We start from the raw sequence: 26,054 nt of genomic DNA on the forward strand, positions 1-26,054 counted from the left end.
CATTCTAGCCAGGCTGTTGTTGGTTTTTTAGTTTAGTTTTGCTTTTTAATTGATAGAGGAGAATTGAGTATGTGTTTGCAGTCTCAATGAACAGGAAGAGATAAGACATGAGTGGAGGGTTCGCTATAGGCAGAGGGAGGTCCACATATTTAAGACTAGAGGCATGTGCATGAATTCATGCACCAGTGGGGTCCCTCGGACTGCGGGATCAGGCTAAAACTGGCCCTCCAACATCCCCCGAGGGATCCCAGATTGTGAGAGGGCGCAGGCTAGGCCAAGGGACCCCACTGGTACATGATTGGGGCTGGGGAGGGATGGGGGGGGGGTTGGCAAGCCAGGGAGGGACCGCGGGAGGGCTCCAGGGCATGTCCAGCCCGTCTTGCTCAGTCCTGATCGGCTGGACCTCAGCAGCAAGCTAACCTACCTATTGGAGCGTCTGCCCCCTGGTGGTCAGTGCATGTCATAGCGAGCGGTTGAGCGTCCTTAGCATATCATTAGCATATTATGCTTTGATTGGTTGAACAGATGACCAGACAACTGGACACTTAGCATATTATGCTTTTATTATATAGGACTAGAGGCCCGATGCACGAAATTCATGCAGAAGTAGGCCTTCCTTCTCCCGGCTGCTGCCACCAGCTTTCCTCTGGCACCTGGGACCCGGGCTGGCTTCCCTCTGGCCCCAGCTTCGTCCAGAAGGATGTCCAGTCTAATTAGCATATTACCCTTTTATTATTATAGATAAGAGGAAAGCATAGATTCAAATAGATATGATAAGGTAGAGAGAAGGGAAGCTGAAAATCAAGTTGGTTTGTACAAAGTGACAAGGAACAAGAAAAGATTTAGGGTTTAAAGAGGACCCACTTGAGGTGGGACAGCAGGAATGTGTACTGGAACCAGTATGTCCAGTTTTGTAACTTTTCCCCCATAGCCAACAAGTGAGAGGGGAGGGAGCCCACAACTTGGTTCACTCCAAGGTAGGGTTCTTCAAATTCAGAATCTTTGGCACCAAGGCCATACCTGGGTGGCCTTGGGCATGTGTACCAATTAGTGTTCCTTGAGGTTATTGTTGTTGCCTTTCTACCCCTTCCCATCGTGTATTTTGACTTCCTTTCTTACTCTTTCCTACCCTAGTTCCAGCCTTCTTCCTATACTTTTCCTTAGGTTTTCCAATAACCCCAGTCTGGTGGACAGACCCTAAGATGACTCCCAGTGATGGCTGCCTCCTCATATTCACACCTCTGTGTAATCTTCTCCTCGTGTATTAAAGGGAGACCTGTGACTTTCTTCTAAGCCTAAAGAATATGGCAAAAGTGATGGGATGTTGCTCCCGTTACATATATAGTTGAATCTTGAACAATGCAGCGGTTGAGAGTACCAACCTCTGTGCAGTCAAAAATCCATGTTTAACTTTTAACTCTCACAGTGTCCATGAGGGAACAGTTGCAGGACCCAGGCAGATACCAAAATCTGAAGATGCTCAAGTCCCCTATAGAAAATGGTGTACATCAATGCATATAGTCAGCCCTCTCACTGTGGACTCCCAATTGTGGAAGAAAAAAAAAAATACAGGTACTTATTGGGAAAAAAATCTGTGTATAAACAGACCAGTGTAGTTCAAACCCATGGTGTTCAAGGGTCAACTGTATAATAGAATAAGTTACATTATATAAAACTCTGTCTTGGCAGCCTAGAGCTAAGACTCTCCTTGTGGGCTTGAAGTAAGCGCCATGCTGGAGAAACCCACATGGCAAGGAACTGTGGTAACCTCCAGGAACTGCAGATGGCTGAGGGGCACCTCCAATTGACAGCCAGCAAAAATCACAGGCCCTCAGTCATACATTCGCAAGGAAATCAGTTTTGCCAACAACCTGAATGGGCTTGCAAGTGGATTCTTCCCCAGTTGAGTCTCCACCGGAGAATGCAGCCTGGCTGACACCTTACCTTGATTGTAACCTTCTGAGACTCTAAGGACTCAGCTAAGCTGTGCGGGAGCTCCTGACCTAGAACCTGTGAGATAATGTGTTGTTGTAAGCCGCTAAATTTGTTACACACCAATAGAAATATACCCAGAATTCCTGAAAGACACTGCGTCCCTGAAGCATGAATCTTCCTCTTGTGTTAAAGTGGGACCTGTGACATGAGGTGATACCTGGAAACCCTGTGTCTGGGTCCAGATCACAGAGCTGGGTAAGGAAGGCCAGATCACAACTCTTGGGCACTTTGAACTGCAAGACAGTGGTTAACAGGCCCCTGGCTTTCAAATAAGATTGTGTCCCCACTCCCACCCCTGCTTGCCCCGCAAAATGCCTTTCCAGTCAGTCCTCTGAGACTGGTGAAGCCTGGCCCTAGAATTACAGACTGAGAAGTCCACCACCGAATCTCGGCGCTTGGCACGGTGCGCGGCACCCAGGGGCCGCCCAACAAATGGTTTGCTTGAAAGGGAACGGAACGCCCTCGAGTACGCATCTGCTGCCCAGTCATTGTGCAGAAAGGGCCGGGCCAGCTGGGGGCGGAGGGACTGGCGGGCGCCGGCACCGGGGCAGGACCGGGCGCGGGCCCGAGCGCCATCCCCGGCCCAGGCGGAGGGGGCGCTGCGGCGGGAGGCCGCGCCGGCGGGGGCGGGTGGGGTGGGGCCGCCCCCAGCGAGTGAGCGAGCGCCGCGCGCCGCCGCCAGCTCCGCTGCTTGGCCGGGTCCCGGTGCGGCGCGGCCGGCCCGCGGGGCGCGGAGGCGAGGCCCGCGGCGGCCGCATGAAGGACTGTGAGTACCAGCAGATCAGCCCCGGGGCCGCCCCGCCGCCCGCCTCCCCAGGGGCGCGCCGCCCCGGCCCCGCCGCGCCCCCGGGTCCGGGCCCCGGGCCCCAGCCGCCCGCCGCTGCACCGCGCTGGGGCAGCAGCGGCAGCGGCAGCATCGGCCACCGCCCGCGGCGCAAGTGGGAGGTGTTCCCGGGCCGCAACCGCTTCTACTGCGGGGGCCGCCTCATGCTGGCCGGCCACGGCGGGGTCTTCGCGCTCACGCTGCTGCTCATCCTCACCACCACCGTCCTCTTCTTCGTCTTCGAGTGAGTTCCGCGGCGCCCCCATCCCCATCCCCTCCGGCGCCCTATCCCCTCCGGCCTCCTCCGACCCCTGCGCACCCCTCCCCCCTTCGCCAGCCTTTGATGGGCATTCCAGCCCCTCCGGTCCCCGCTGGGCACCCGTCCTCTCTCACTCCACCCTTCGCAGCACCTGCAGGCACCTTCGGATCCCTGGCTCTGGGGCCTGCGTCCTCCCAGTGCCTTAGAGTCTGCCTTCAGGCCCCTCCTCCTTGCCTGTCTCTTATCCTTCCTCCCTGGTCCCCATCCACCCTCCTAGCCACCCCAATCTCTGTGATCCCTCCCTAGCACCCCCATCCTTCCCTGGCACCCTGCCTTTGCCAGCCTCTGCCAGGAACACCGCCCTCACATGTCCCTTGACCCCCGACCCCCCTCCCTCTGCCATCTCAGACTCTGCACCCTCCCCACCCCCCCTCCTTGGAGATCTCTCTTCTTACCTATCCCCAGGACTGGCCCTGTCCCCCGCCCCCCAGGTTCTTTCTGACCCCTTGAGGCATCTTTTCTTGATATCCCTTCCTGATAACTTCTGAGTTTCTTCCATGGCCTTTGGCTATATACTCCCCACCACAGGTTTCCTAGCTGTCTTCCCATTACCTTCAGGGTCCTTCTAGGACCCCCTTGGTCATCTCTCTACTCTCAGACCCTCGCACCTTGCTTCTCCCATTGCCGGGGTCCTTGGGCAATCTTCCCTCAAACATTTTTGGGCCTCTCTGACCTCCTTTCCCTCTCCAGCACTTTCCTTAGCTTCTTTTCCTTCCTCAATCTCCTCCTGTTTCCCCCCAGACATCTCCCAAGCCCCTCCCCCTCCTAACCTCCTGGCTTTCTCCCCTCTCAGCCTGTGGAGCATCCCTCTGGCTGTTCCATGGCAGGAACAGCTGCAGTGCCTCTATTTTTCAGGAGAGTCCGGAGTGCTTTGTGTGACAGGTCATGTTTGCTCCTGTGAGTTCTAAAGTCTTCATGTCCCCAGGTTTGGCCCACATGGTAACTCCAGTTTATGGATGAGGAGGGAACACCTGTCATTTTACTAGGGTCACATATTTGTATCAGAAGTTTTCCACCTTACCCTTGGTCTCTAGCTTCAGCTACCTGCTACATGATTCCTTGCATGCACACATGTACGCACATGTACACACCCACGCCATGCTGTATGAGCTCCACTTTCCTTCCTAGTTCTCCCCATCTTTTGTGGTCTTACATCATTATACAGTGTAATTAAGAATGCCATCTCTGGAGCCAAGAGACCTTATTCAAATTCCGGATCTACCACACACGAACTGTGGGACTTCGGGGCTGTCACTTCACCTCTCAGAGCCTCAGTTTCCTCATCTATAAAATGGGGTTTATAACAGTACCCACTCCCTCAGGCTGTCATGAGGGTGGCATGGTCACTCATGTAGCTTTTAGCCTATAACAGGAACTTAATGCTTGCTGCTGCTCTTACTGTTATTTGTGCCAAAAACTCTTCCCTGGGGCCTGGGGCCTGGGGCCTGGGGCCTGGGGCCGTGATGAATGAGGCTGCCACAAAGACACTAGCCCCCAGGTAACCTTTTGGGCTGCCAGGTCATGTATCTGCAATCTTGGTTTTCCCCTTGAAGCAAGGTGAGGACTTCCTACCACTTAGCTTAGCTTCTCCCTTTCACCCTTCCCTTCTGAGTCAGGGTGGATTCAAAGTTCTGGGATAGTTTAGCAAACAGAAGCTCTGGGGAGCCCCCAGGGCCGCCTCCATGGCCCCTGGCTGAGTTTCAGATCCATGTCGTGGGCCTGCCCACGGGGATGTTTTGAAAGTTCCTTTTCCAGTATCCTGCCCGGGTCTTCCCACCAGGGCTGCAGCGAGGGCAGGAGGGCAGGAGGAAGCGGTGCTTGCCGTGGGTTGGCCCCGTGACCTGCAGTGTGGTCAGTTCAGAAGCAGGACTTTCTGTGGGCTGAGTGGGTGTCTTCACTGGTGACAGAGTTGTCCCCAGATGGGAGGAAGCGAGGACTTCTGGGATTGGGGGGAGCTTGTGAAACATCTCGTCTATTTCTACTCCTCCCCACTTGGGGTAGTGGAGTTGGCAGGGGGTTGGGGTTTGGGCCAAGAGCTCCCCTCAGTCTGGACTGGGGTGAAAACTCAGTAGGGAGCTGGCATGACGGGAATGCTGTTGGTGAGGGTGTGGAGGATGAGAGGTGCTCATGCTTGCCTATTGCTCTGGGGAAAGGCAGAGTGGCTCTCCAGGGCCTTCCTGCTGAGAATGGTTTTGCTTCGTTGTTTGGTTTGGTGGATTATTGCACAGGCCTCCAAGCAGGGCTCCCAGCTTCTGCCCAGCTTCCCACCCCAGATGGTGTATCTTTAATTGTAAGTCCTCCCTGGCTCTCTGGATTAGGGCCAGAGCCCTGACAAAGGACTTTCTCCCTGTACCATCTCCTCCCGCTACCCCTGTATTTCCCTCCAGGCACATGGGCCTCCTTGCACACTCCTGCCCCAGGTCTTTGCATCTTTAGGTAGCCTCATGGCTCACTCCCTTACTGTCTCCCGTCCTTCCCTTACCATCCCTATAATATAGCAGACCAGTCCCTTTGCCCTGACTTATTGTTCTCATCTGACATACCAAATGTATACATTTTGTTTCGGGCCTCTCTCCAGGAGAGCAGGATTTTATTCTCCTCACTATTGTAGCCTTAGTGCCTAGAACAGGGCCTGGTGTGTAGTGGCCACTAAGTACAATATATATTTGTTGAATATGAATGGACCGAGCATTTGCTGGGAGCCCCTTGGATATGGCTGTGGGTTTCTGAATCCCCTTTTGTAAAATCTGGGGACTGGGACTTGCTGTTTTTGAGGGCTGTATAACTCTCAGACCTCAAGTTTTCTCTATTCCCCAAAAAGTCTGGTTGGACATGAACTGGTAGAGTTGTCATGTGGGTGCCATGGAGGGCTCAGCTCTGAGGTTTGGACCTGGGGAGCACTGAGATGATTGGAGCAGAATATGTCCCACTGGAGCCCTTGGCCTTGGCAGTCTCTGCTCCTCAAGGTGTGGGCCTCTCTGGAAGCCAGAACCTCAAATGATGGAAGCTCCAGTAATAGCATGTAGGTGCCCACAGGTTTGCTTCCTGCTGTTATGCCAGTTCCTGGAATCTTGGCTGATTTGGGCCTCCCAGTGGCCAGTCATCTCCCAAATAGCAGCTCCTCACTCACTATGGCTCTGGGAGGGAAGGCAGCAGAGGACAGTGGTTTTTAATATGGGTGGGCCTCAAAATCAGGCCTGCGCACGGGGTGTCCTCCAAGCCAGCTGGGGTCAGAGGCCTGACAGAACGGACTTGGGACACAGTATTAGTGGCTTTGGGTAACAGTATTGGTGGCTGGACCATGCTCTTCTCCTGACCCCCTTCACCTGGCTAATTCTACTCATTCTTTGTTTTTAAATATATTTTTATTCATTTCAGAGAAGAAAGAAGAAAGAGAGAAACATCACTGATGAGAGAGAATCATTAATCGGCTGCCTCCTGCATGCCCCCTGCTGGAGATCAAGCCTGCAACCCGTGCATGTGCCCTGACTGGGAATCAAACCGTGACCGCCTGATTCATAGGCCGATGTTCAACCACTGAGCCACACCAGTCAGGCTGTTTTTCCTTTTTAATATGCTTTCTATTGGTTTAAGAGAGAGAGAAGGAAGAGGGAGAGAGAGAAATATCGATTGGCTGCCCCCAGCAGTGGACGCCCCCTACTGGGGGTTGAGCCCGCAAACCTGGGCATATGCCCTGACCCCTAATCAAACCAGCGATCTCACAGTGCATAGGACGATGCTCGATGCTCGGTTGCTAAGCCACACCGCCAGGGCTAATCCTACTCATTCTTCTGGTTTTAGCTTAGGCGTCTCCTTCAGCCAGTCTGTTTTCCTGACTGTTCTACTGCCTTTCCCTTCCCCATTATACTATGCAGGGCCATTTGGCAATTCTCTGTTTACATGTCTGTTCTCCTCACTAGACCATAAGCCTCACTGAGAGAACAGGGGACTCTTGTCTTATTCACTGCCAAGTATTCCTGCTTCTTATTGAAGGTGTTGCCTGGCATGTAGAAGGCCTCAGTAAATATTTGTGGAGTGAGTGACTGACTGACTAGATCAGGGGTCCTCAAACTACGGCCCGCGGGCCACATGCGGCCCGCCGAGGACATTTATCCGGCCCGCCGGGTGTTTTTGCCGCCGCTGCCTGTCCTGCTTAGCAACCGACTTAGCAGTGTGCATAGGAATTTGTTCATAGTTTTTTTTTTAAACTATAGTCCGGCCCTCCAACAGTCTGAGGGACAGTGAACTGGCCCCCTGTTTAAAAAGTTTGAGGACCCCTGGACTAGATGAATGAGTGAACATTGTCATGGATGGTTCACCTCAAGTGACATTCCAATTAATTGGTAGTAGCTGCCTGAAGCTCTGTGTTTAGAAGGATTCTGAGGCTGCAGCTAAGTGTACAGTGCTGGTATCTACTGATCACATCTGCCATGGCTCAGGGCGAAAGTGTAGGATTAATTAGTGATGTCAGGCGCTCATGGGGAAGTGGCTGCTGCCTCTGGGAGAGGCTCTATTCATCTATGCGGGGGTGTTTGCTGGGATGGCAATAGCTGCCTAGCATTGTAGCCCTGTGCCCCAGGGAGCCTGTGGGGTAACTGCTCATCTTTCTCTCCCTCTCTTTCTAGCTGTCCCTTCTTGGCCCGCCAACTGACCCTTGCCATCCCCATCATCGCTGCTATCCTCTTCTTCTTCGTCATGAGCTGCCTGCTACAGACGAGTTTCACCGACCCTGGGATTCTGCCCCGGGCCACCGTCTGTGAAGCAGCCGCCCTGGAGAAGCAGATCGGTGAGGCTCCTACTTCAGTTGAAGCTGTGTCCCCCAGGTCCACATTCCCCGATTTGAGAGGAGGCTTGGTCTTCTCTCCCCACACTATGCTGGGAACTGGGGGTCAATAGTGAAGAAGGCAGGCGGGAGCTGACACTAGAATGGAGGAGACAGATGATAAATAAGGGAGTAATAAACAAGAAGTGCTAGCAAGTGAAAGCTGTCATGGCAGCCAGCATAGCACTGACAGCTTTCTGGGTGCCGGGCACTGTTTCCACCTCTTTATATGCATGATCTTATTTAATCACCCAATCATCTTCTGAGGTAAGTACTGTTGTTACTCTCCTTTCACTAATTAAATTGAGTCTCAGAGAGGTTAAGTAAATGGTCTAAGATCACACAAGTGGAAGAGCTGAGATGAGACCCCCGGCAGTCTGACCAGAGCCCCTGCTCTTAAACACTTATATACACTTATCCATTTACTCATCAAACATTTATTGAGTCCCTACTATGTGCCAGGTACTTTTCTAGATGCTGGTAATACAGCAGTAAACAAATCTGACAATAATCTCTGCCTCTTGGAGCTGACATTCCAATGGAAAGAATTAAACAGCAATAGAAAGAAAGATTTAGGACAGTGATGGCGAACCTATGACACGCATGTCAGCACTGACACGCGTAGCCATTTCTGATGACACGCGGGCCGCATGTCGAAGATGAAACATTTGCTGCTCCTGAGGATGAAACATTTGCGACTAGAGTCTTGGAGTTAGTTTTTTCCTCAAAGTGACACACTATCTGAGTTATGCTCAGTTTTTTGGCGAAGTTTGACACACCAAGCTCAAAAGGTTGCCCATCACTGATTTAGGATGTGAGACAGAGAAGAGGAAACCAGGGAGGTGGGATGAGAGCTGGGGGAGAGTGTTGGATTTTAAATAGGGTGGTCGGGGAAGGCTTTGTGAATGAGATGACATCTGAGCAAAGAAACAAAAACCTGCGGAGATGAGGGTTTGAGTTGTGAGGATCTGAGGGGAGAGCACAGTAGGTTGGGGAGTGGGCTAATTTAGTTAGGTGGTCAGGGGAGGCCTCTAGGAGGAGGTGGCACTTGATATGAGCCCTGAATGGTGCAATGGAGCCAGTAGTATGTGGTTTGGAAACAATAAAAACAAAACCCTGGAGTTGCAAATAAATAGGTGTGTTTGAGGAATGGCAGGAAAGCCAGTATGGCAGAAGGTGTGTGCTCCCAGGCACCTTACATGGCCCTTGACTCCTCATAGTGTGGGTCCCCCTGGTGGCTGGGCAGCAGGGCCTTAATCTCAGCTTGCTCCACCCAAGCTCCTTCCTGCTGAGAAGTGACGTCAGTATTTGTACACCTCACAGGTTTCCGGTTCGTGGTTGGCTCCTTCCCCTAACAGGGTGACTTTTAGACAAGCTTTTAAACACCCAGTTGGCCCTGAAAAGACCTCGTGGCCTATAAATGCAGAGGCCTGCTGCACCCATCACAGGAGTCATTCCACTAATTTTCTGCAGCAGCTTGGGAGGGTGGTAGGAGGGGAGAGAATATTCTCTTGCTCTCTGTCTGCTCCTTGTCTCATCCTCCTCCCAGGCACGTCCTCAGTCACGCCCTTGGTTGCTGTCTTCCTCTGCCTGCATCCAGCTTCCTTCCCTCTTGCACGTCTGAGCCACTTGGCTTGGTTTCTGCTCTGTCAGAACCCCAAGGTCTGACCTGGGCCAGTCCACCCAGCAGCGGGGAGGCTCAGCTGCAGCCCCATTTCTCCTCCCTCGTGGTCGGGCTAATCAGGAGGCAGGATTATTATCCAGCGCAACCTGAGCTCAGAGGCCTGGCCGCCTGGAGTCCTCTGCTTCCTGTGAGCTGTCAGGGCAATGCTGACGACAGTAATCCCCCATGTTTGGGGAGAGCTTGACTGTGTGCTGAGGGCTTCCCGTCCATTATCCCCACAAATCCTCACAGTAGCCGGCCGTGCCTATGCAGAGATTGAGTGTGTGCCTTGACTCCCAAACCCCTTATCCTAATGTCTCTGCTCAAATGTCCTGTACTCTGGGAAGCCTTTGTGACCCCAGTTGGGCCACACCTCCCATGACACACTCCCAAAACACCTTTTCCTGCCATCTTGGTCCTGTGCTGCTTGATGATCATTATGGAATTGTCAGGCAGGCCCAATAGCCTTTCCCAGTGAGTCTCTTCTTCACCTGTCAGCCGCCTGGACAGCTGAGTGGCTTGGGCTCAATGTCTGAGCCTCCTTGCTGTCCCCATGGGACAGTGGAGAGACAGTGGAACTTCTCCCAATTAGGCATTACGGGTTTGACCATTTATGTGTTGATCCTATATGCTGACTACTAACTGTGTGTGTTTTGGGACAGGGGTGGGGGGCGGTGGGCAAAGGTAGGCCTGACCGGCTGCCACAGGTGAGGCTTTGGAAGAGGAACAGGGAAACCAGGAGTACCTTCTGTCCAGAGGATATGGGGAGGCCTCATAGAGGGGTGCATTGAGCCAAACTGTAAAGTTTGGGTCGAGTTCAAGCACAGGAAGATGTGTGAGGGAAGCCCTCCAGGCTGGAACAGAAGGAGGAGAGGACAGATTGGGAGGAAGGGGGACAGGTGGGGGACCCTGATCAGGCCATGTTGACTGGAACACAGGGAGTACTTCAGAGAATTTGGGAAATTCTCATTGGAGGATGGGATGGGGTGATGGCAGTCTAGTGGGGCCCACATGTAAGGGTTGGAGACCTTCCTTTGAGGACAGTTGCCAAGCCTAGAAAGTGGCATCTTTGGGGGCTCTGAATTCTCAAACTTGAACAGGAGGCTTCCAATCAGGGTGAAACATTTCTTGAAAAGGACTAAGGTCACTGAGCATTTTGTTTGTTTGTTTTTGGTTTTTTTATTTCAGAGAGGAAGGGAGAGAGAGAGAAATATCAATGATGAGAGAGAATCATTGATCGGCTGCCTCCTGCAAGCCCCTTACTGGGGACCGAGCCCACAACCCGAGCACACGCCCTTGACTGGAATGGAACCTGGGACCCTTCAGTCTGCAGGCCGACGCTCTATCCACCGAGCCAAACCAGCCAGGGCTCACTGAGTGTTTTTTATTGTGTGTTTTTTGTTTGTTTGTTTTTGTTTTTTTAAAATATATTTTTATTGATTTTTTTTACAGAGAGGAAGGGAGAGGGACAGAGAGCTAGAAACATCGATGAGAGAGAAACATCGACCAGCTGCCTCCTGCACACCCCCCCACCGGGGATGTGCCCGCAACCAATATACATGCCCCTGACCGGAATCGAACCCGGGACCCTTGAGTCCGCAGACCGACGCTCTATCCACTGAGCCAAACCGGTTTCGGCTCACAGAGTGTTTTTGAAAAGGTTGGGGGCTGGCTCTGGGGCGGTGGTGCTGTTCATATAAACGTGAACTGATTACTAGGCCTGGTTCCATGCAGGCTGTGGGCATCTTACTTTGGCCCTTAGATCAGCAGCCCAACAGGATCTGGCCTAGGGCTCCCACCGCTCCCACCCCACAAGCACTGTCTGAGGTTGGATGACCAGGGCTTCCCAGTTTTCCCAGAACTGTCCCTGTCCCTCGTTGAGCACTTTGAAGTCTCCTGTCTTGGGAAACCCCTCAGCTGCAGGCACACCGGGCCCTTGGTCACCCTGGTCTGAGATTCTGACTTGTCAGCTGGCAGGTCATGCAGCTGGATCACCCTGCAGGGCCACACAGAGCTCAGGTGCACTGGGCAGTTGGCAAAGGGGTAGGAGGTAGTAACATTGACCCATAACCTCCTGCTGTGATGGGAGACGATAGAAACATCTAAATTCCATGGACAGACACTCATCTAGAATCACAACTCATAGGACAGACACGAAGGCCTCTTCCTCTGCCAGCACATAGCAGGTCACAAACGCCGTGCTGTCCCCAGGATGTCTCCTCTTAGGTCCTTCCATAGTCCCAGCACTGACTCCATCCCGATGGGCTCTGCTGACCAGGCCTGGACACCTGGCCTTTCCTTTCGGTCATGGTTGTCTCTCCAAGACTCATATTTGGCCCTGGCCCTACCAGGCTCAGAATTTGGGTGACTTCCTAGAGCCCTCAGCAGCATTTCCTGAAGTTCAGTCACTGGAGTACAACCTTTGTGACTTTTGCCTTTTCTGCATTGTACCTTGTATCTTCATTTCTTAGTATTTTCCTTCAAATGGCTTGCTTTTAAATGTAGTTTACAAGGAAACTTTATATCACCCCTGTAAGCAGAAAGCCACTTGTTCTGCATAGCAGATAAAACCAAAACATAATGTAATGGAATTTTTGGTGGTTGCAGTTGCCTGCTGAGAGCGGCCGCTTTGAGGCCTATGAGGATCACAGGTGTTAGGTATTAAAAGTGGAGACTTTCCCTTGATGGGATGAAAGGCTTGAAAGAGAACTGAAAAGGGAATAACGTTGCCTTCTTCTTTGCGCCATCTCGGAGCCTGTGGAGGCCTGATGGGAGCAGGGCTTCTGTAACAACACATATGTCTGGAAGGTTGTGGTTCAAGGCCATTTTTGTTGGCTCTAAGCAGGGTCTCCAGAACCAGAGGGAGCACACAGCTCTTCTTAAAATTAAAAGTGCTGCCCTAGCTGGTTTGGCTCAGTGGATAGAGCGTTGGCCTGCGGACTGAAGGGTCCCAGGTCCCATTCCAGTCAAGGGCACATGCCTGGGTTGTGGGCTTGGTTCCCAGTAGGGGACGTGCAGGAGGCAGCCAAACAATGATTCTCTCATCATTGATATTTCTATCTCTCTCTCCCTCTCCCTTCCTCTCTGAAATAAAAAAATATATATTTTTTTAAAATTAAAGGTGCTTATGCTCAAGATGAAACTGAAGTCTATCTAGGCAAGAGATGTGCTTATGTGTACAAAGCGAAGAACAAGACAGTGACTCCTGGTGGCAAAAGGGATAAAACCAGAGTAATCTGGGGAAAGGGAACTTGTGCTCACGGAAACAGCGGCATGGTTCGTGCTAAATTCCAAAGCAACCTTCCCACTAAGGCCATTGGACACAGAATCCATGTAATGCTGCACCCCTCAAGAATGTAAACTTATTGAAAAGTAAAGATCTAAAATGGATTTGTTTAAAAAAAAGAAAAGGGAATAGCCCGGCCAAGGTGGCTCAGTGGTTGAACATCAACTCACGAACCAGGAGGTCACGCTTCAATTCCCGGTCAGGGCACATGCCCAGGTTTAAAAAATTAAAAATTAAAATAAATAAAAAGGGAATTAACTTTCTCATCACATGATTCAAGGTTGCTTAGTGTCATGATCAGTAAACAAACCATCTTCCACTTTCCTGAAAACGCGCCTGTCCGCAGAGGCGCACTTGCCTGCAGGATCAAGGCTAGCTCCAGCCCCCTCCTCCTCCCATCTCCTGCCACGCTCCCGTGCCCCCAGCCACGTGGTGCAATTAATGCCTTGGAGCCTTTGCTCACTGCCATGCCCTCCTTCCCTGGCAAGCCCGAGGAATCGTTTTTTCCTGATCCAACTTACTAGTAATTGCCACTTCATCTTTTGTGGCTTTCTTGAATGCTGCTTCCTGCCCCACCCCACATATTCCCTCTGTATTCTCACAGTATTGAATCTAGACATCAGTAATACCATGAATTGATTAGCTATGGGTTAGACTTTTCCATTATGTCATCTCTAATTTGCATCATCATCTTACAAGGTTGATACTATTACCCAGTGAGGAAACTGAGGCTCAGAGAGGTTGAGCAACTTCCTCAAAGGCACAAGCTAACAAGTGGCCAGGGTAGGTTTCAAAATGAGATCAGGCTGGCCCCAGAGTCACCACGCTTGAGTCACAGAGCCTCTTACACGGACTCTGTAATTATCCACTTTGGCTCATGCTGCCCTCAGGTTGAGCTCTTCCTGTATTCCCAGGTTACCACTAAGCTTGTTTGTGGCAGAGGCTCCATAAACCTCTGGAATGAACAGAAATGGTCAGGTGGGTCAGGGTGTGACCCAGCACTCACAGCCTGGGCACTGTGACTGACCTTGAGCTGAAACAGAAGTTGGGGAGACCGCAAACCTACAGCTGTTTCCTCCATAGGTGGGAACAACAGAAGGGCAACAGGGCCCTGTAGGGCGGGTAGAGGTCCCCGCTTTCCCTCACTAAAGCCTTCTGAGAAGGTCATGACCAGCCCCAGGGGCTTTCAGGCAAGCCACTGGGCTTCATTCACAGCCCCAACCATTTAGGTTCTACCTGCAGGACACCTGCCTGCTCTTCTCTGTGGGTTGTGGTTGGGGTGTAGCAGGCCCTTTCCCTTGGTCAGGAGACAGATGTCTGGAGACCCATTTGTTTCTCATGGCCATTCAGTGGGAAGGAGTCTTCTCCCCATTGCCACTTCCCCAGGGGCTTGGTGTCCCACCAGGAAGGCAGCAGGAAGGCCTCACTCGCAGGAGGGTGCCTTTTGACTTCTTGGGGAAGAACCTAAAGTAGAAAGAGCCCTGGAGTGGATCTTAGATTCCCTTTAGGTAGGGATAGCATCTCTTATCACTCTCTTCATTGCTTTTTTAAAAATATATATTTTTTTATTTATTTCAGAGAGGAAGGGAGAGGGAGAGAGAGATAGAAACATCAGTGATGAGAGAGATTGGCTGCCTCCCGCTTGCCCACACAGAGGACGGAGCCCACAATCCAGGCATGTGCCCTGACTAGGAATCGAACTGTGACCTCCTGGTTCATAGATCGACGCTCAACTACTGAGCCGCACTGGCCAGGCTCTCTTCATTTCTTCAACAAATTATTTTCTGAACTGGTGGCCAAAGAAAACATGTTTGACTCATCTATATGTACTTGCTTCTCACCTGTCACCCTCAGTCAGGCCTTGTACAATAGCTTGTCATAGTAGATGTTAATGTTTGTAAGAATGAACAAATGAATGCATCGGAAGACAAAGATTTTTATTTCAGCCCCATCTTATATGGTTGGAGTGAAGTCAGTTTTCCCATCTATAAAATGTGGGCACATATCCCCTTACCCAGCCCAGAGCACTTTTTTGTGCATCAGGTGAGACAGGGAGTGTCAGTATACTTTGAAAATTGTTTTCCTCTATTGAAACTTAAGAGCTTGAACCTTGTAGTAAGAATGGCAAATGGACATGCTCCGGGCACTAACAAGCTACCATTGTAGTGGCTGCTGGGAGGAGTGGGTTGAGGAGAATTCTGAGGCCAAATCCAGGGTGGTGCCTGGCTGGACTGTTTGGCCTGAGAACAAGCAGTGAAACCACTGCTTGCCTCCTCCCCACCCTGTCATCCCGCATGGGGTCCAGCCTCTGTAGGGGCATCCCCACAGAGCCTCCTTTGGTCCAACTTATTTAGGGCCCTGCAGTTGGTGACTTTCTTTCAGCATCTGGGTGGCCTCCTTGCTCTAGCGTGACACAGTCTCTCATTTGCCTCTGGCTCTTGGCAGCCTAAGGAAGTTGGGTGTGCAGAGCTTTACTTTCTCTGAGTTCTAGAGAGGAGGAATCCTGGCCCTGAGGCCAGAATATACTGGTAGGAGTTCCCTCCCTGCCTTGGAAGAGAGGCTTGGGTTCTTCCCTGCTCTGGGGAGGGCTTGTGGGAACCCTGCAAGGACACCCATACTTTTAGTCCTGAAGAGGGTCTTTGGTTGTCCTTCACTTATGACGAGTTGTGTTCTGAAGTTTTTTTTGTAAATCAGTTGTTTGGAATATAGTGTTACATAGAAAAAGCAATAATGCTAATATTTCTTTTTTTTTTAATTTATTTTCTTTTGTATTTTTTGTTTGTTTGGTTTTCTTTTTGTTTTTAAATATTTCTTTTTTTAAAATATTGATTATATATATATTTTAATATATCTTTATTGATTTCAGAAAGGAAAGGAGGAGAGAGACAAACATCAATGATGAGAATCATTGATCAGCTGCCTGCTGCATGCCCCCTACTGGGATCAAGCCCGCAACCTGGGCATGTGCCCTGACCGGGAATCTAACAGTGACCTCCTAGTTCATAGGTCGACGCTCAACCACTGAGCCATGCTGGCAGGGCTACTTTTTATTTTTTTTAGAGAAGGAGGGAGAGAGAGAAAGAAACATTGATGTGAGGGCGATACATCTGTCAGCTGCCTCCTACACACCCTGTACTGCAACCCGGGCATGTGCCCTGACTGGGAATCAAACCAGCAACCTTTTGGTGCATGGGACATTGCCCAACTGAGCCACATCTGCCACGGCTCTTTTTTTTTTTTTAATTGATATTAGAGAGAGAGGAAGAGAGAAGGGAAACATCGATTTGTTGTTCCACTTACCATATTTATTCATTCATTGTTTGATTCTTGTATGTGCCCTGATCAAGGATCGAACTCACAACCTTGGCATATCAGGACGGCCCTCTAACCAATGGAGCTATCCACCAGGGTTGCTAATATTTCTTAAGTTTCTGCCAGGTGCTAGACACTTGACTAAACCCATTTAATGAATTTTCACCTAATACTCCTAACAACACTAAAAAACTGGTGGAATTTATTATGTCCCATTTTCATATGAGGGCACAGAGAAGTTAAGCAACTTGACCCACATCACACAGCTAGTAAGTGGTTGGGTCAAGATTCATACTCACACATCTGAGCACAGCCACAGCATGAACTGTTTGTCAGGACCAAGGCTCCCGTGAATCTAGTGCTGTGCTCAGCTATCCTAACGGCATCTCATTCAGCCCTCACCACAACCCTTTGAGACTGAGACTGTCTTATCTCTGATATATGGATGAGGACTCTGAGTCTCAGAGAGGTGAAGGGAATTCCTTACGTAGCAAGTGGTTAGCAAAACCAGGGTTTGAACTCAGGGTTTCAGACTCCAGAGCCTGCCCCTCGCTGCCCCTTTTGCAAACAGCTTCTAATAGGTACTCACCAAGTGCCAGTTCCTTTATGTGTACTAGTCTGGTCCTTACAACCCTTCAAGGTAGATGTTCTTATTTGTCTGCTTTTACAGATGCAACAACAGGCTCACAAAGGTTGAGTAACTTCCCTAAGGACACCAGCTCATAAATGGAAGGGTCAAAATTTGAACTTCAGGCCTGCCTAAGTCCAAAGCATATTTTCTTTCCTCTTTGCCTGCTGTCTCACAGCTCATAGGCCTGGGAGTGCCTGTTTATTCCACTCCCCCGGCTCTTAAGGGATGTATAGTCTATTTGGAGAGACAGTGTGCACACACAGCAGTCCTGTCACACCTCAACACAGCCGAGAGCAGGATTAGGTGCTGTGGGCAGAGAATGAGAGCACTGAGGCTGAAGTGGTCAAAGAAGCTGTTAGAGATTAGACAGGCCTCCAGCAAATCCTGGTGAGCAACTATGAGGGAGGAGCTGGGACGTGGTAGGAGTAAGGGCAGGAAGCCCTAAGCTCCAGTGACTCATGAGGGAAAAGAAGTGGGAGAAAGCCGGGAATGGAGATTGGACCAGATTGTGAAGGGCCCTTATATCATGACAAGAAGTTTTTCTTCTATTTTGTTTTTTAGGGGAGGCAAATGAAGGGTTTTGAGCTGAGAGGTGACTCAAAAGGGGCTATTTAGAGGAATGTTCCAGTTGTATACAACCAGGAGGTCATGGTTCAATTCCCATCAAGGCACATGCCCGGGTTGCGGGCTCGATCCCCAGTATGGGCAGGAGGCAGCTGATCAATGATTCTCTCTCATCATTGATGTTTCTAGCTCTCTCTCCCTTTCCCTTCCTCTCTGAAATCAATAAAAATTATTTTTTTAAAAAGAGACTCCAAACTGGGTTCCCCTGTCCCTGCCTGTGTGACCTTGGGCAAATCCCTTAACCTCTCTGGGCCTCTTTCTTATTTATAAACTGAATGGGTTAGAACAGAGGCAGTGAGCAAAGGGACATTTATCAATGATCTGCTATGTGCTGGGGCTGTGTATTCTGTTCTTTGAGGTCCCTGCCAGCTCTTAGGTTGTGCCACCGGCAGAAATAAGGAACCAGGCAGGGATAAATAACACTCATTATGACACTTTAAATTTTACACACAAAAAAACCTCAACCCCAAGCTTTGGAAACTTTGTTCCACATCCTGGTTCTGCCACTTACTAGCTGTGTGGCATTGGACAAGTCACTTAAGCTCACTTTAAAGTCTCCGTAACCTGATGATAATGATAACCTAACCTCTTAGGATGTTATCAGGGATAAAGAAGATAACTGTAAACAGAGTGCTCAGCATACCTGGTACAGCAGACCCTAAGTGAAGTGTTCTCTTTCCCTTGCCTTTTCCCTTCATTTTTAAAAAAATATATTTTTATTGATTTCAGAGGGCAAGAGAGAAAGAGAAACATCAGTGATGAGAGAGAATCATTGATCGGCTGCCTCCTGCACAGCCCCACACTGGGGATCGAGCCCACAACCTGGGCATGTGCCTTTGACTGGAATCGAACTCGGGACCCTTCAGTCTGCAGGCCAAGGCTCTATCCACTGAGCCAAACCAGCTAGAGCGTCTTTCCCCTTCTTTCTCTCAGTTATTCTACGAGCCAGTAATAACAGGCACACTTCTTAAGCATTTACTTTGTGCTACTTCACATATTTAACTCATTTAATCCTCACAATAACCTGATGAGGAGGGTACCATTATCCCCATTTCAGTGATTGAGGAAACAGAGTCACAGAGAGGTTAAATGATTTGCCCTGCCACACAGGTAGCCAATGGTATCATCAGGAGAAACCCGCTAGTAAGAGGGGGAGCCAGGATTCACGCGCCAGTCTACCTGTTATTCCCATTTTACAAATGAGAAAACTGAGGCTCAGAGAAGTTTGACTTCAACCTCACACACAACCAGTCAGTGGCAAAACCAGGTTTCAGAGTGTGTCCATTGGACTCAATCCCCCTGCCCTTTACCATGCTGCTGGGTTTTAAGAAAGAAATGGATGCTCAGATACTTAGTTCCATTTCAAGCACACTGAGGTGCTGGTGAAACAGCCTCTGGTAGCTGGAATGAGAGATGTGAGTCTGGTTGCTTCACCGATGCCTGCCATGTGCTTAGAATAGTGCCTGCACATGGTACATACTCAGTGAAGAATCATTGGAGGCAAGTCATCAAATTGGAGATATCTGGGGAGTCTCCAGTGGAAGTGGTGGCTGAGTGCTGGGGATGACAGGCAGCCTGTCCAGGGAGGAGCCACTGCTCTGGGGACTTGGTCCTCTGTGGCCTGGGTACCAAGAGGCTCAGTGGGTACAACTGTGGGCTTTGTATTGGCAGACCTGGTTTCAGATTCCTGTTTGGCCAGCATTCCAACTACATGACCTCGGATGAGATTTTGGTCCTTTCTTTTTCTTAGCTTTTTACTAAAATGTAACAGGCCTACCAAAAGTGTACAAATCATAAGTGTCTATATGCTAATATAGAATGTTATCAGCATATAGATCAAGAAACACTCACCCTAACTGGTTTGGCTCAGTGAATAGAGCATCGGCCTGCGGACTGAAGGGTCCCGAGTTCGATTCCGGTCAAGGGCATGTACTTTGGTTGTGGGCACATCCCCAGTGGGGGGTGTGCAGGAAGCAGCTGATCGATGTTTCTAACTATCCCTCTCACTTCCTCTCTGTAAAAAATCAATAAAATATATTTTTTTAAAAAGAAAAAGAAACACTGTATGAGCAGTGTCCCAGGAGTCCCCTTTTCCCCCTTTCTGATCACTGTCACCCCTCCAAGTGTAACCACGATCTGACTTCTAACACCATAGATTACTTTTACCTGTTTTTGAACATTCTGTGTTCTTACATGTGTGATTTCTTCATTTTACACAATGTTGATGAGATTCATTTGTATTGCTGTGTGTAGTTGTGGATCACTCATTCTCATTGCTGTATTAGAACTCCATTGTGTGAATATACTATATTTTTTAATCCATTCTACTGTTGATGGGCGTTTGGGTAGGTCCAGCCTTTGGCTATTAGGAGAATTGTTGTGAACATTCTGTGTATGTCTTTTGGCTCACATCACATCATGCACATTTCTGTTGGGAAGACACCTAGGAGTGGGATTGCTGGGGTGCCTATGTTGAACTTACATAGTTAGTATCAGTTTTCCAAAGTGCTCATATGAGATTTCTAGTTGCTTTACATTTTTGCCAACACTGGATTTAATTTAATTTTTTTTAGCCATTCTGGTGCATGTGTAGTGGTAGCATATTATGGTTTTAATTTGCATTTCCCTGATGACTAAGGAGTATGAGGACCCTTTCATGTGCTTATTAGTCATTTGGACAGCTTCTTTTATGAAATGCCTTTTTGAATCTTTTGTCCACTTTGAATTCAGTTGTCTGACTTTTTCTTACTGATTTTATAAGACTTCTTTATATATTCTGGATATAAATCCTTTGTCTTTTGTCAGATATTATAAATGTCATCTACTCTGAAGGTCACCTCTTCATTCTTTAAATGATATCTTTAGATGAACAGAAGTTCTTAATTGTGACATATGCAGTTTAGCAACTTGCTCTTTTATGATTAGCCCTTTTGTATCTTTTAAATTATTTTTATTGATTTTTAGAGAGGGAGAGAGAAACATCGATTTGTTGTTCCACTTATTTATGCATTCATTGGTTGATTCTTGTATGTGTCCTGACTGGGGATCGACCCTGCAACCTTAGCATATTGGGACGATACTCTAACCAACTGAGTTACCCAGCCAGACAAGCCCTTTTGTGTCTTGTTTAAAAAATATTTGTCTACTTCACAGTCATGAAGTCATTCTCCTATTTTTTTAAAATATATTTTTATTGATTTTAGAGAAGAAGGGAGAGGGAGAGAGATAGAAATATCAATGATGAGAGAGAATCATTGATTGGCTGCCTCCTGCACGCCCTCCACTAGGAATCAAGCCCACAACCTGGGCATGTGCCCTGACTGGGAATCAAACCGTGATCTCCTGGTTCATAGGTCGGCACTCAACCACTGAGCTACACTGGCCAGGCTGTATCTTCAAAATTTAAGGGCAGCCTCCAACATAAATGCAATTCCATGACCACATCTAGGAAAATTAATAATTCCCAAATTTCTAATCTGTAGTCATTTTCTGCCAGTTACCCTCCAACTGTCTTTTGTTGCTGTGTTTTATTTTGTTTTACAAAACAGGATCCAAGCTAGGATCATGCATTGCTTAAGTCTCCTAAATCTTTTTTTAAAAATATATTTTATTGATTTTTTTACAGAGAGGAAGGGAGAGGGATAGAGAGTTAGAAACATCATCGATCAGCTGCCTCCTACACACTCCCCACTGGGGATGTGCCCGCAACCAAGGTACATGCCCTTGACCGGAATCGAACCTGGGACCCTTCAGTTTGCAGGCCAACACTCTATCCACTGAGCCAAACCGGTTAGGGCTCATTCCCCCTCTCTTTTTGTAAGTGACTGACTTTTGTTGGCGATCAGGCCAGTGTTCTTGTAGGTGCCCCACATTTTGGATCTGACTATTTCTCATAGCGTTGTTTACTTTGTCCCTCCACATCCTGAGCCTCCTGGATTTGGAAATTGGATCTAGGCTTGAATAGATGCAGATAAACCTCACCACGCCTTTCCGGGGCCTTCTCTGATAGCCTTTTCAGAGTTGTGTAAGGGTCTCCGTGTGTGAGCAGGCGTGTAAAGTTTTAACACTTCCCAGTCCTAGTAAGTGGTAGCAGTTCTTAGGCTGGCATTTTACTCTAACATTTGTTCCCTGGAAAGTTTCCCCAAGGCTTCTCTTGTCCCAGCCAGGAAGCTGTGGCTTCTCCCCAGCTGGGGCTCCTGGATCCAGGCTTGGACATCCCCATCTTTCTCTCCCACCCTCAGACAACACAGGCAGTTCCACCTACCGGCCACCCCCTCGGACCCAGGAGGTGATGATCAACGGGCAGATGGTGAAGTTGAAGTATTGTTTCACCTGCAAGATGTTTCGACCACCCCGGACCTCACACTGCAGTGTCTGCGACAACTGTGTGGGTAAGTGAGGGGCCACAGGGAGGGATGTGGAGAACCCTGAGAGAGATGAAGACTGGAGAAAAGGGAGTCACTCGTGTGGGGCTGGAGTGGGGTGGCGTGTTGGAAAGATCCAGGGCTGGGCAGGAAGTCTGGTTCACTCAGATTTGCTCTGACCAAGGAGTAACCTGAGAATGACCAGTGGGCTCTGAGTGTGACCACTGGTGTCTTGGCTTCAGCCCGGGACCAGTGGATTCCTTCCCCGCAGCTCTGAAGTGGGGCAGACACAGAGAGGCCCTGAACTCTTCTTTTAGGCCTCAGCCTGGTCCTCAGAGGTCCCAGGTCCCAGGAACCAGAGACTTGGACCAATAACATTCTAGATGCGTTTGGGCCAGAAGGGAAATGATTTACCACCCAGTTCCCGGGACCAGTTATACTGAAATACTTTGATCTGACTCTCAGGGTTTGGGAGGGACAAGAGTCTGGGAACAGGGGTTTAAGCTGGTGAGGAGGAGAAGAGGTAGTCAGGATTGGAAGCTGAGCTGCTGACCCACAACTGCAGTGGTTGCTGGGGAACCAGAGACTGTTTGTCCCCTCTCCCTGCTTTCCAGAGGCTGGCAGCTCTGATGGGGACCAAGGGTGTGCCCCTGGGAGGTATCATAAGGTAAATGCTATGCAAGAGGGCCCGGTGAGCTGTGCCTCTGTGACTGTGCACAGTCCCCAGGGCAGTGAGCTCATCACGCTGGCTCAGCGTTCCCTGAGCAAGAGAATAGTGAGGAACACCCCATGACGACAGGCAGTGAAGTGGGTGACTCAGTGGGCGTCATTCATCCATGAGAATCAGCCCCACCCACCCCCTGCAAAGGGTGCTGGCCTTGGTGCGAGGCCTGCAACGGGCTTGTGACCCATATTCCCACAGGGGACTTTCCTCACCAGTCTGGGTGTGACCCTACCCCCGGGGATGTGGTGCTGGTGTGAGATCAGCCCTCTGACCAAGGCCTCTGGTGCCAGTTCTCCACTAGTTACATAGCAATCTAGCCCCTCCGTGGGCCTCTAGTTCTAGCTCGAGGGACAAGGGTCATTAGTTTTTGGTGTATGGCAGGGTTCGTAGGCTGGGCAACAAGTACTTTTTGTGGATCTTCCTTGTACCAGGCACACCTGGGCCCTGGTATTCAGCTCATTGTGAGGCCAACACAGGCCCCCCTTATGGATCTTACAATTGAGCAGGGGACACTGGCCAGTCCACTAATTGTAAATAAATATGTGAACACCATCGACAAAGTGCTGCAAAAGATAAGTGCCAGGGAAACAGGGCAGATAACAGGAACCCTTACCTTGCCTGGGGTCAGAGGCCACTTTCTTAAGGAAGTGGCTTTGCAGCCAAGACATGAAAGAGGAATTTCCCTTCACCGGGAAAGACGGGGAAGAATGTGTGAGCTCTCACAGGACCAGAAGCAGGGAGTGTCTGAGGAACTAAGAGCTGCTGGTGCAGAGAGTGAGGGGGTGGGAAAGCCAGCCAAGGTGTGAGGCCTCTGAACACCTGTGCTGGTTGGTTGCCAGCCAGGCCTGCACTAACCCCTCTCCCCCGGCCCTTTTCCAGAACGGTTTGACCATCACTGCCCCTGGGTGGGCAACTGTGTGGGGAGACGGAACTACCGCTTCTTCTATGCGTTTATTCTCTCCCTCTCATTCCTGACGGCCTTCATCTTCGCCTGCGTGGTCACCCACCTGACGCTCCGTGAGTTGGCAGTGGCAGTGGGAGCAGGGACAGGCAGAGGGCAGGCCAGCCAGCTCAGCCAGGCTGAGGAGCTGTGGTCACCGTCCCTCTGAGCCGTGTCCTCTCCTGTTTCTTCCAGGCTCTCAGGGAAGCAATTTCCTCTCCACTCTGAAGGAGACACCAGCAAGATATCCTTTGCCTTTGTCTGCTAGTGGGCAGCCTGGTGGGGACTGAGGCCCCGTCACTGGGGTGGGTTCCCACACCTCATCCTATAAACAGAGGGCAGTGATGTAGAGCAGGTGTTTGTCCTCTAGAATCCAATATACACCCAGGCTTGAGCTGATCGTAAATGGGCTCTTGTGGGACGGGGTGTCCGGGAACTCTCAGGAGCCACAGTCCCTGTCTTCCCTTAAGGCACCAAGCTCCCTGGACCACGTCCACAGCTCTTGGTGCTTGGAACCCTCAGTTCCAACTACTGCCCATCACCCTGGGCTCATCCTGCTCTTGAGGGGAGCTCTTCAACCCTTCTTGAGGCCCAGGAGGTGATCCTGCTGAGAGGTGGTGACTGGCCATAGGAAGGTTACACACTTATTTCCTTTCTGGGGAAGGAGAGGGGAGAAAGGCTGGGCGTGGCAAGATCCCAGGCGCAGGGGAGGCTCCCAGCCCTGATCCTGGTTGTGGGTCCTTGACCGCCTGCTCACTGTGCTGGAGTTGGTGATCTGCTTCTTCTCCATCTGGTCCATCCTGGGCCTCTCAGGGTTTCACACTTACCTCGTCGCCTCCAACCTGACAACTAACGAAGATGTGAGTAAGACTGGAGCAACCCCTGGTTCCAGGCCGGACCCTGGGCAAGAGGCAGGGCTGAAGGAGCTAGAGTGGCAGCCATGCAGCCCTGCCTCTCAGCCTGCTGGGGAGACGTGGGTGGAGATGACAGGCCACCAGACAGCGCCTTCAGTGCTCCTGGCTTGGCCCTGAGACCCAGGGCAGGCTTCTGAGGCCCCACATGTCTTGGCGCTCAGTGCAGGCTCCCGGGGCCCCCAAGATGCTTTCTCCCTAACCCCAGAAAAGCAGCACTCGCACCATAATAGTCATTACATTTGGCCAGCACAATGTTGTGTCCAGAGTTCTTTCAGTTCCCATCATCTCTTTGGGTCCTTTTGCCAACTCTGAGGGATGCTTTTTCTCCATTTGATGGCCGAGTGACTTGCCCCAAGATTGTGCAGCTGGGAAGGGATAGAGCCAGGATTTCACCCAGACGCCATGTCCATGCTCACTGTCCCCCGCTGCAATTGTAGACAGCAGAGATGTGACTGTTCTGAGGTGTCCTTGAGGCTCCCTGGGGCTTCCTTATTGAGGGGACAGCCAGGACAGGACCCTGAGGTTCCATCAGTCCTCCCTACCTGCTGCCTTACCAACAAGCATTATTTGAGCACTCACTGTGTGCCCAACCCTGGGCCAGGGACCTGACCTCCCCTTCCCGTTCTCCCAAATAACAAATAAGCAAACAAGAGCGTCCATTCCAGGGTCACTATCTGATACGAAGGGGCCCATTGACCAACAGAAAATACCTTCTGTGACCTCAGTTTCTCATTTAGTGAAACAAAACTTAACACGCATGATAGGGTATCATGTGCTGGGTGATTGGTACAGAGCAGAATCTCCTAAGGTGGTTTCCTGGGTGCTGGTTCTGTAGGATATTACTAGGGGGTTAAGTAAAGAGGACTGATATAGCCAAATAAATTTGGAAATCTCTGGGTTAAAGTTAAGCAGGTGTCCTTCACTGCTAAACTCCTCACTGCCTTTGATAGTAGGCTTCACAGAGCTAGAGATGGGCAAGATTTCGTCTGATGCTCCAACAGTGCTATCAGAAAGTTGGTATCAGAGAGTTCCCTATTTTTCAAATGAGGATTCAAAGAAGTAAATAGTGATCTATCCGGGGTTATGCAGTGAGTCAGTGGCAGGGAAGGCAGCCTGAGCCCTGTGCCCTTGTCCTGCCCTCCACCTTAGGAGGCTGGCCAGAGAAGGGAGGATGCACCCAAAAAGTTTCTTTGGAGGCTTCTCTCCTGTTTGGGGCCTCCTCCTCTCTGCTAGGTGCCCCCCACCATCCAGAAGTCCCCCACATTCTCTCTGAATGGCCCCAGTTAAAGACATGTCCTCTCCAGTAGTCTAGTTGGAACTGGTTTCAGAATTTGCCAGTTTTCCCATGCCTCTAGACCCCCCCTCTTAGAAAAGCAAGCAAATGGAGATAGGTATCTGACCCAGACCTTCTACTTGCAGATCAAAGGCTCGTGGTCCAGCAAGAGAGGTGGCGAGGCCTCTGTCAATCCCTACAGCCATAAAAGTGTTATCACCAACTGCTGTGCTGTGCTCTGCGGCCCCCTACCTCCCAGGTGAGACGGAGTGACCTTGTGAGTCCACATCTCTCAAAGAGGTTCTGGAATCAGCAGACCTCTCCCCACATTACACTCCTCTGTCCCCATCCCCTGCTGAATGCT

At 50.2% G+C, this 26,054-nt stretch overlaps 2 protein-coding genes across 6 annotated transcripts in view; both read left to right on the forward strand.

The window, feature by feature from the left end:
• Positions 1-2,621: 2,621 nt before the first annotated feature.
• The window catches only part of ZDHHC18 (zinc finger DHHC-type palmitoyltransferase 18), a 40,851-nt gene continuing 17,418 nt past the window's right edge, over positions 2,622-26,054 (forward strand). For all 5 annotated transcript variants that reach the window (XR_008556925.1, XM_054720650.1, XM_054720649.1 and 2 more), the window contains exons 1-7: positions 2,622-3,062; positions 7,763-7,923; positions 21,717-21,866; positions 23,443-23,580; positions 23,699-23,747; positions 24,261-24,363; positions 25,837-25,949. Coding sequence is in view for 4 of the 5 variants with exons in the window: in XM_054720650.1 (XP_054576625.1) it covers positions 2,752-3,062; positions 7,763-7,923; positions 21,717-21,866; positions 23,443-23,580; positions 23,699-23,747; positions 24,261-24,363; positions 25,837-25,949 (1,025 nt within the window). In the remaining variant the exon portion in view is untranslated. The remainder of the gene's footprint in view (positions 3,063-7,762; positions 7,924-21,716; positions 21,867-23,442; positions 23,581-23,698; positions 23,748-24,260; positions 24,364-25,836; positions 25,950-26,054) is intronic.
• LOC129150180 (60S ribosomal protein L35a-like) lies at positions 12,393-12,982 on the forward strand. The gene is made up of 2 exons (XM_054720652.1): positions 12,393-12,513; positions 12,744-12,982. The coding sequence occupies exons 1-2, from the start codon at positions 12,420-12,422 to the stop codon at positions 12,980-12,982; spliced, it is 333 nt and encodes a 110-aa protein (XP_054576627.1). The 5' UTR covers positions 12,393-12,419.

The sequence above is a fragment of the Eptesicus fuscus genome, chromosome 9, assembly GCF_027574615.1.
Source record: "Eptesicus fuscus isolate TK198812 chromosome 9, DD_ASM_mEF_20220401, whole genome shotgun sequence".
In the NCBI taxonomy this organism is placed as follows: Eukaryota; Metazoa; Chordata; class Mammalia; order Chiroptera; family Vespertilionidae; genus Eptesicus; species Eptesicus fuscus.

Excerpts from the sequence above, each read along its gene's own strand:
- LOC129150180 (XM_054720652.1), top strand. The coding sequence starts at position 12,420 with ATGTCTGGAAGGTTGTGGTTCAAGGCCATTTTTGTTGGCTCTAAGCAG. Across the intron at positions 12,514-12,743 it reads AGCTCTTCTTAAAATTAAAA|GTGCTTATGCTCAAGATGAA; the intron begins GTGCTGCCCTAG and ends TTAAAATTAAAG.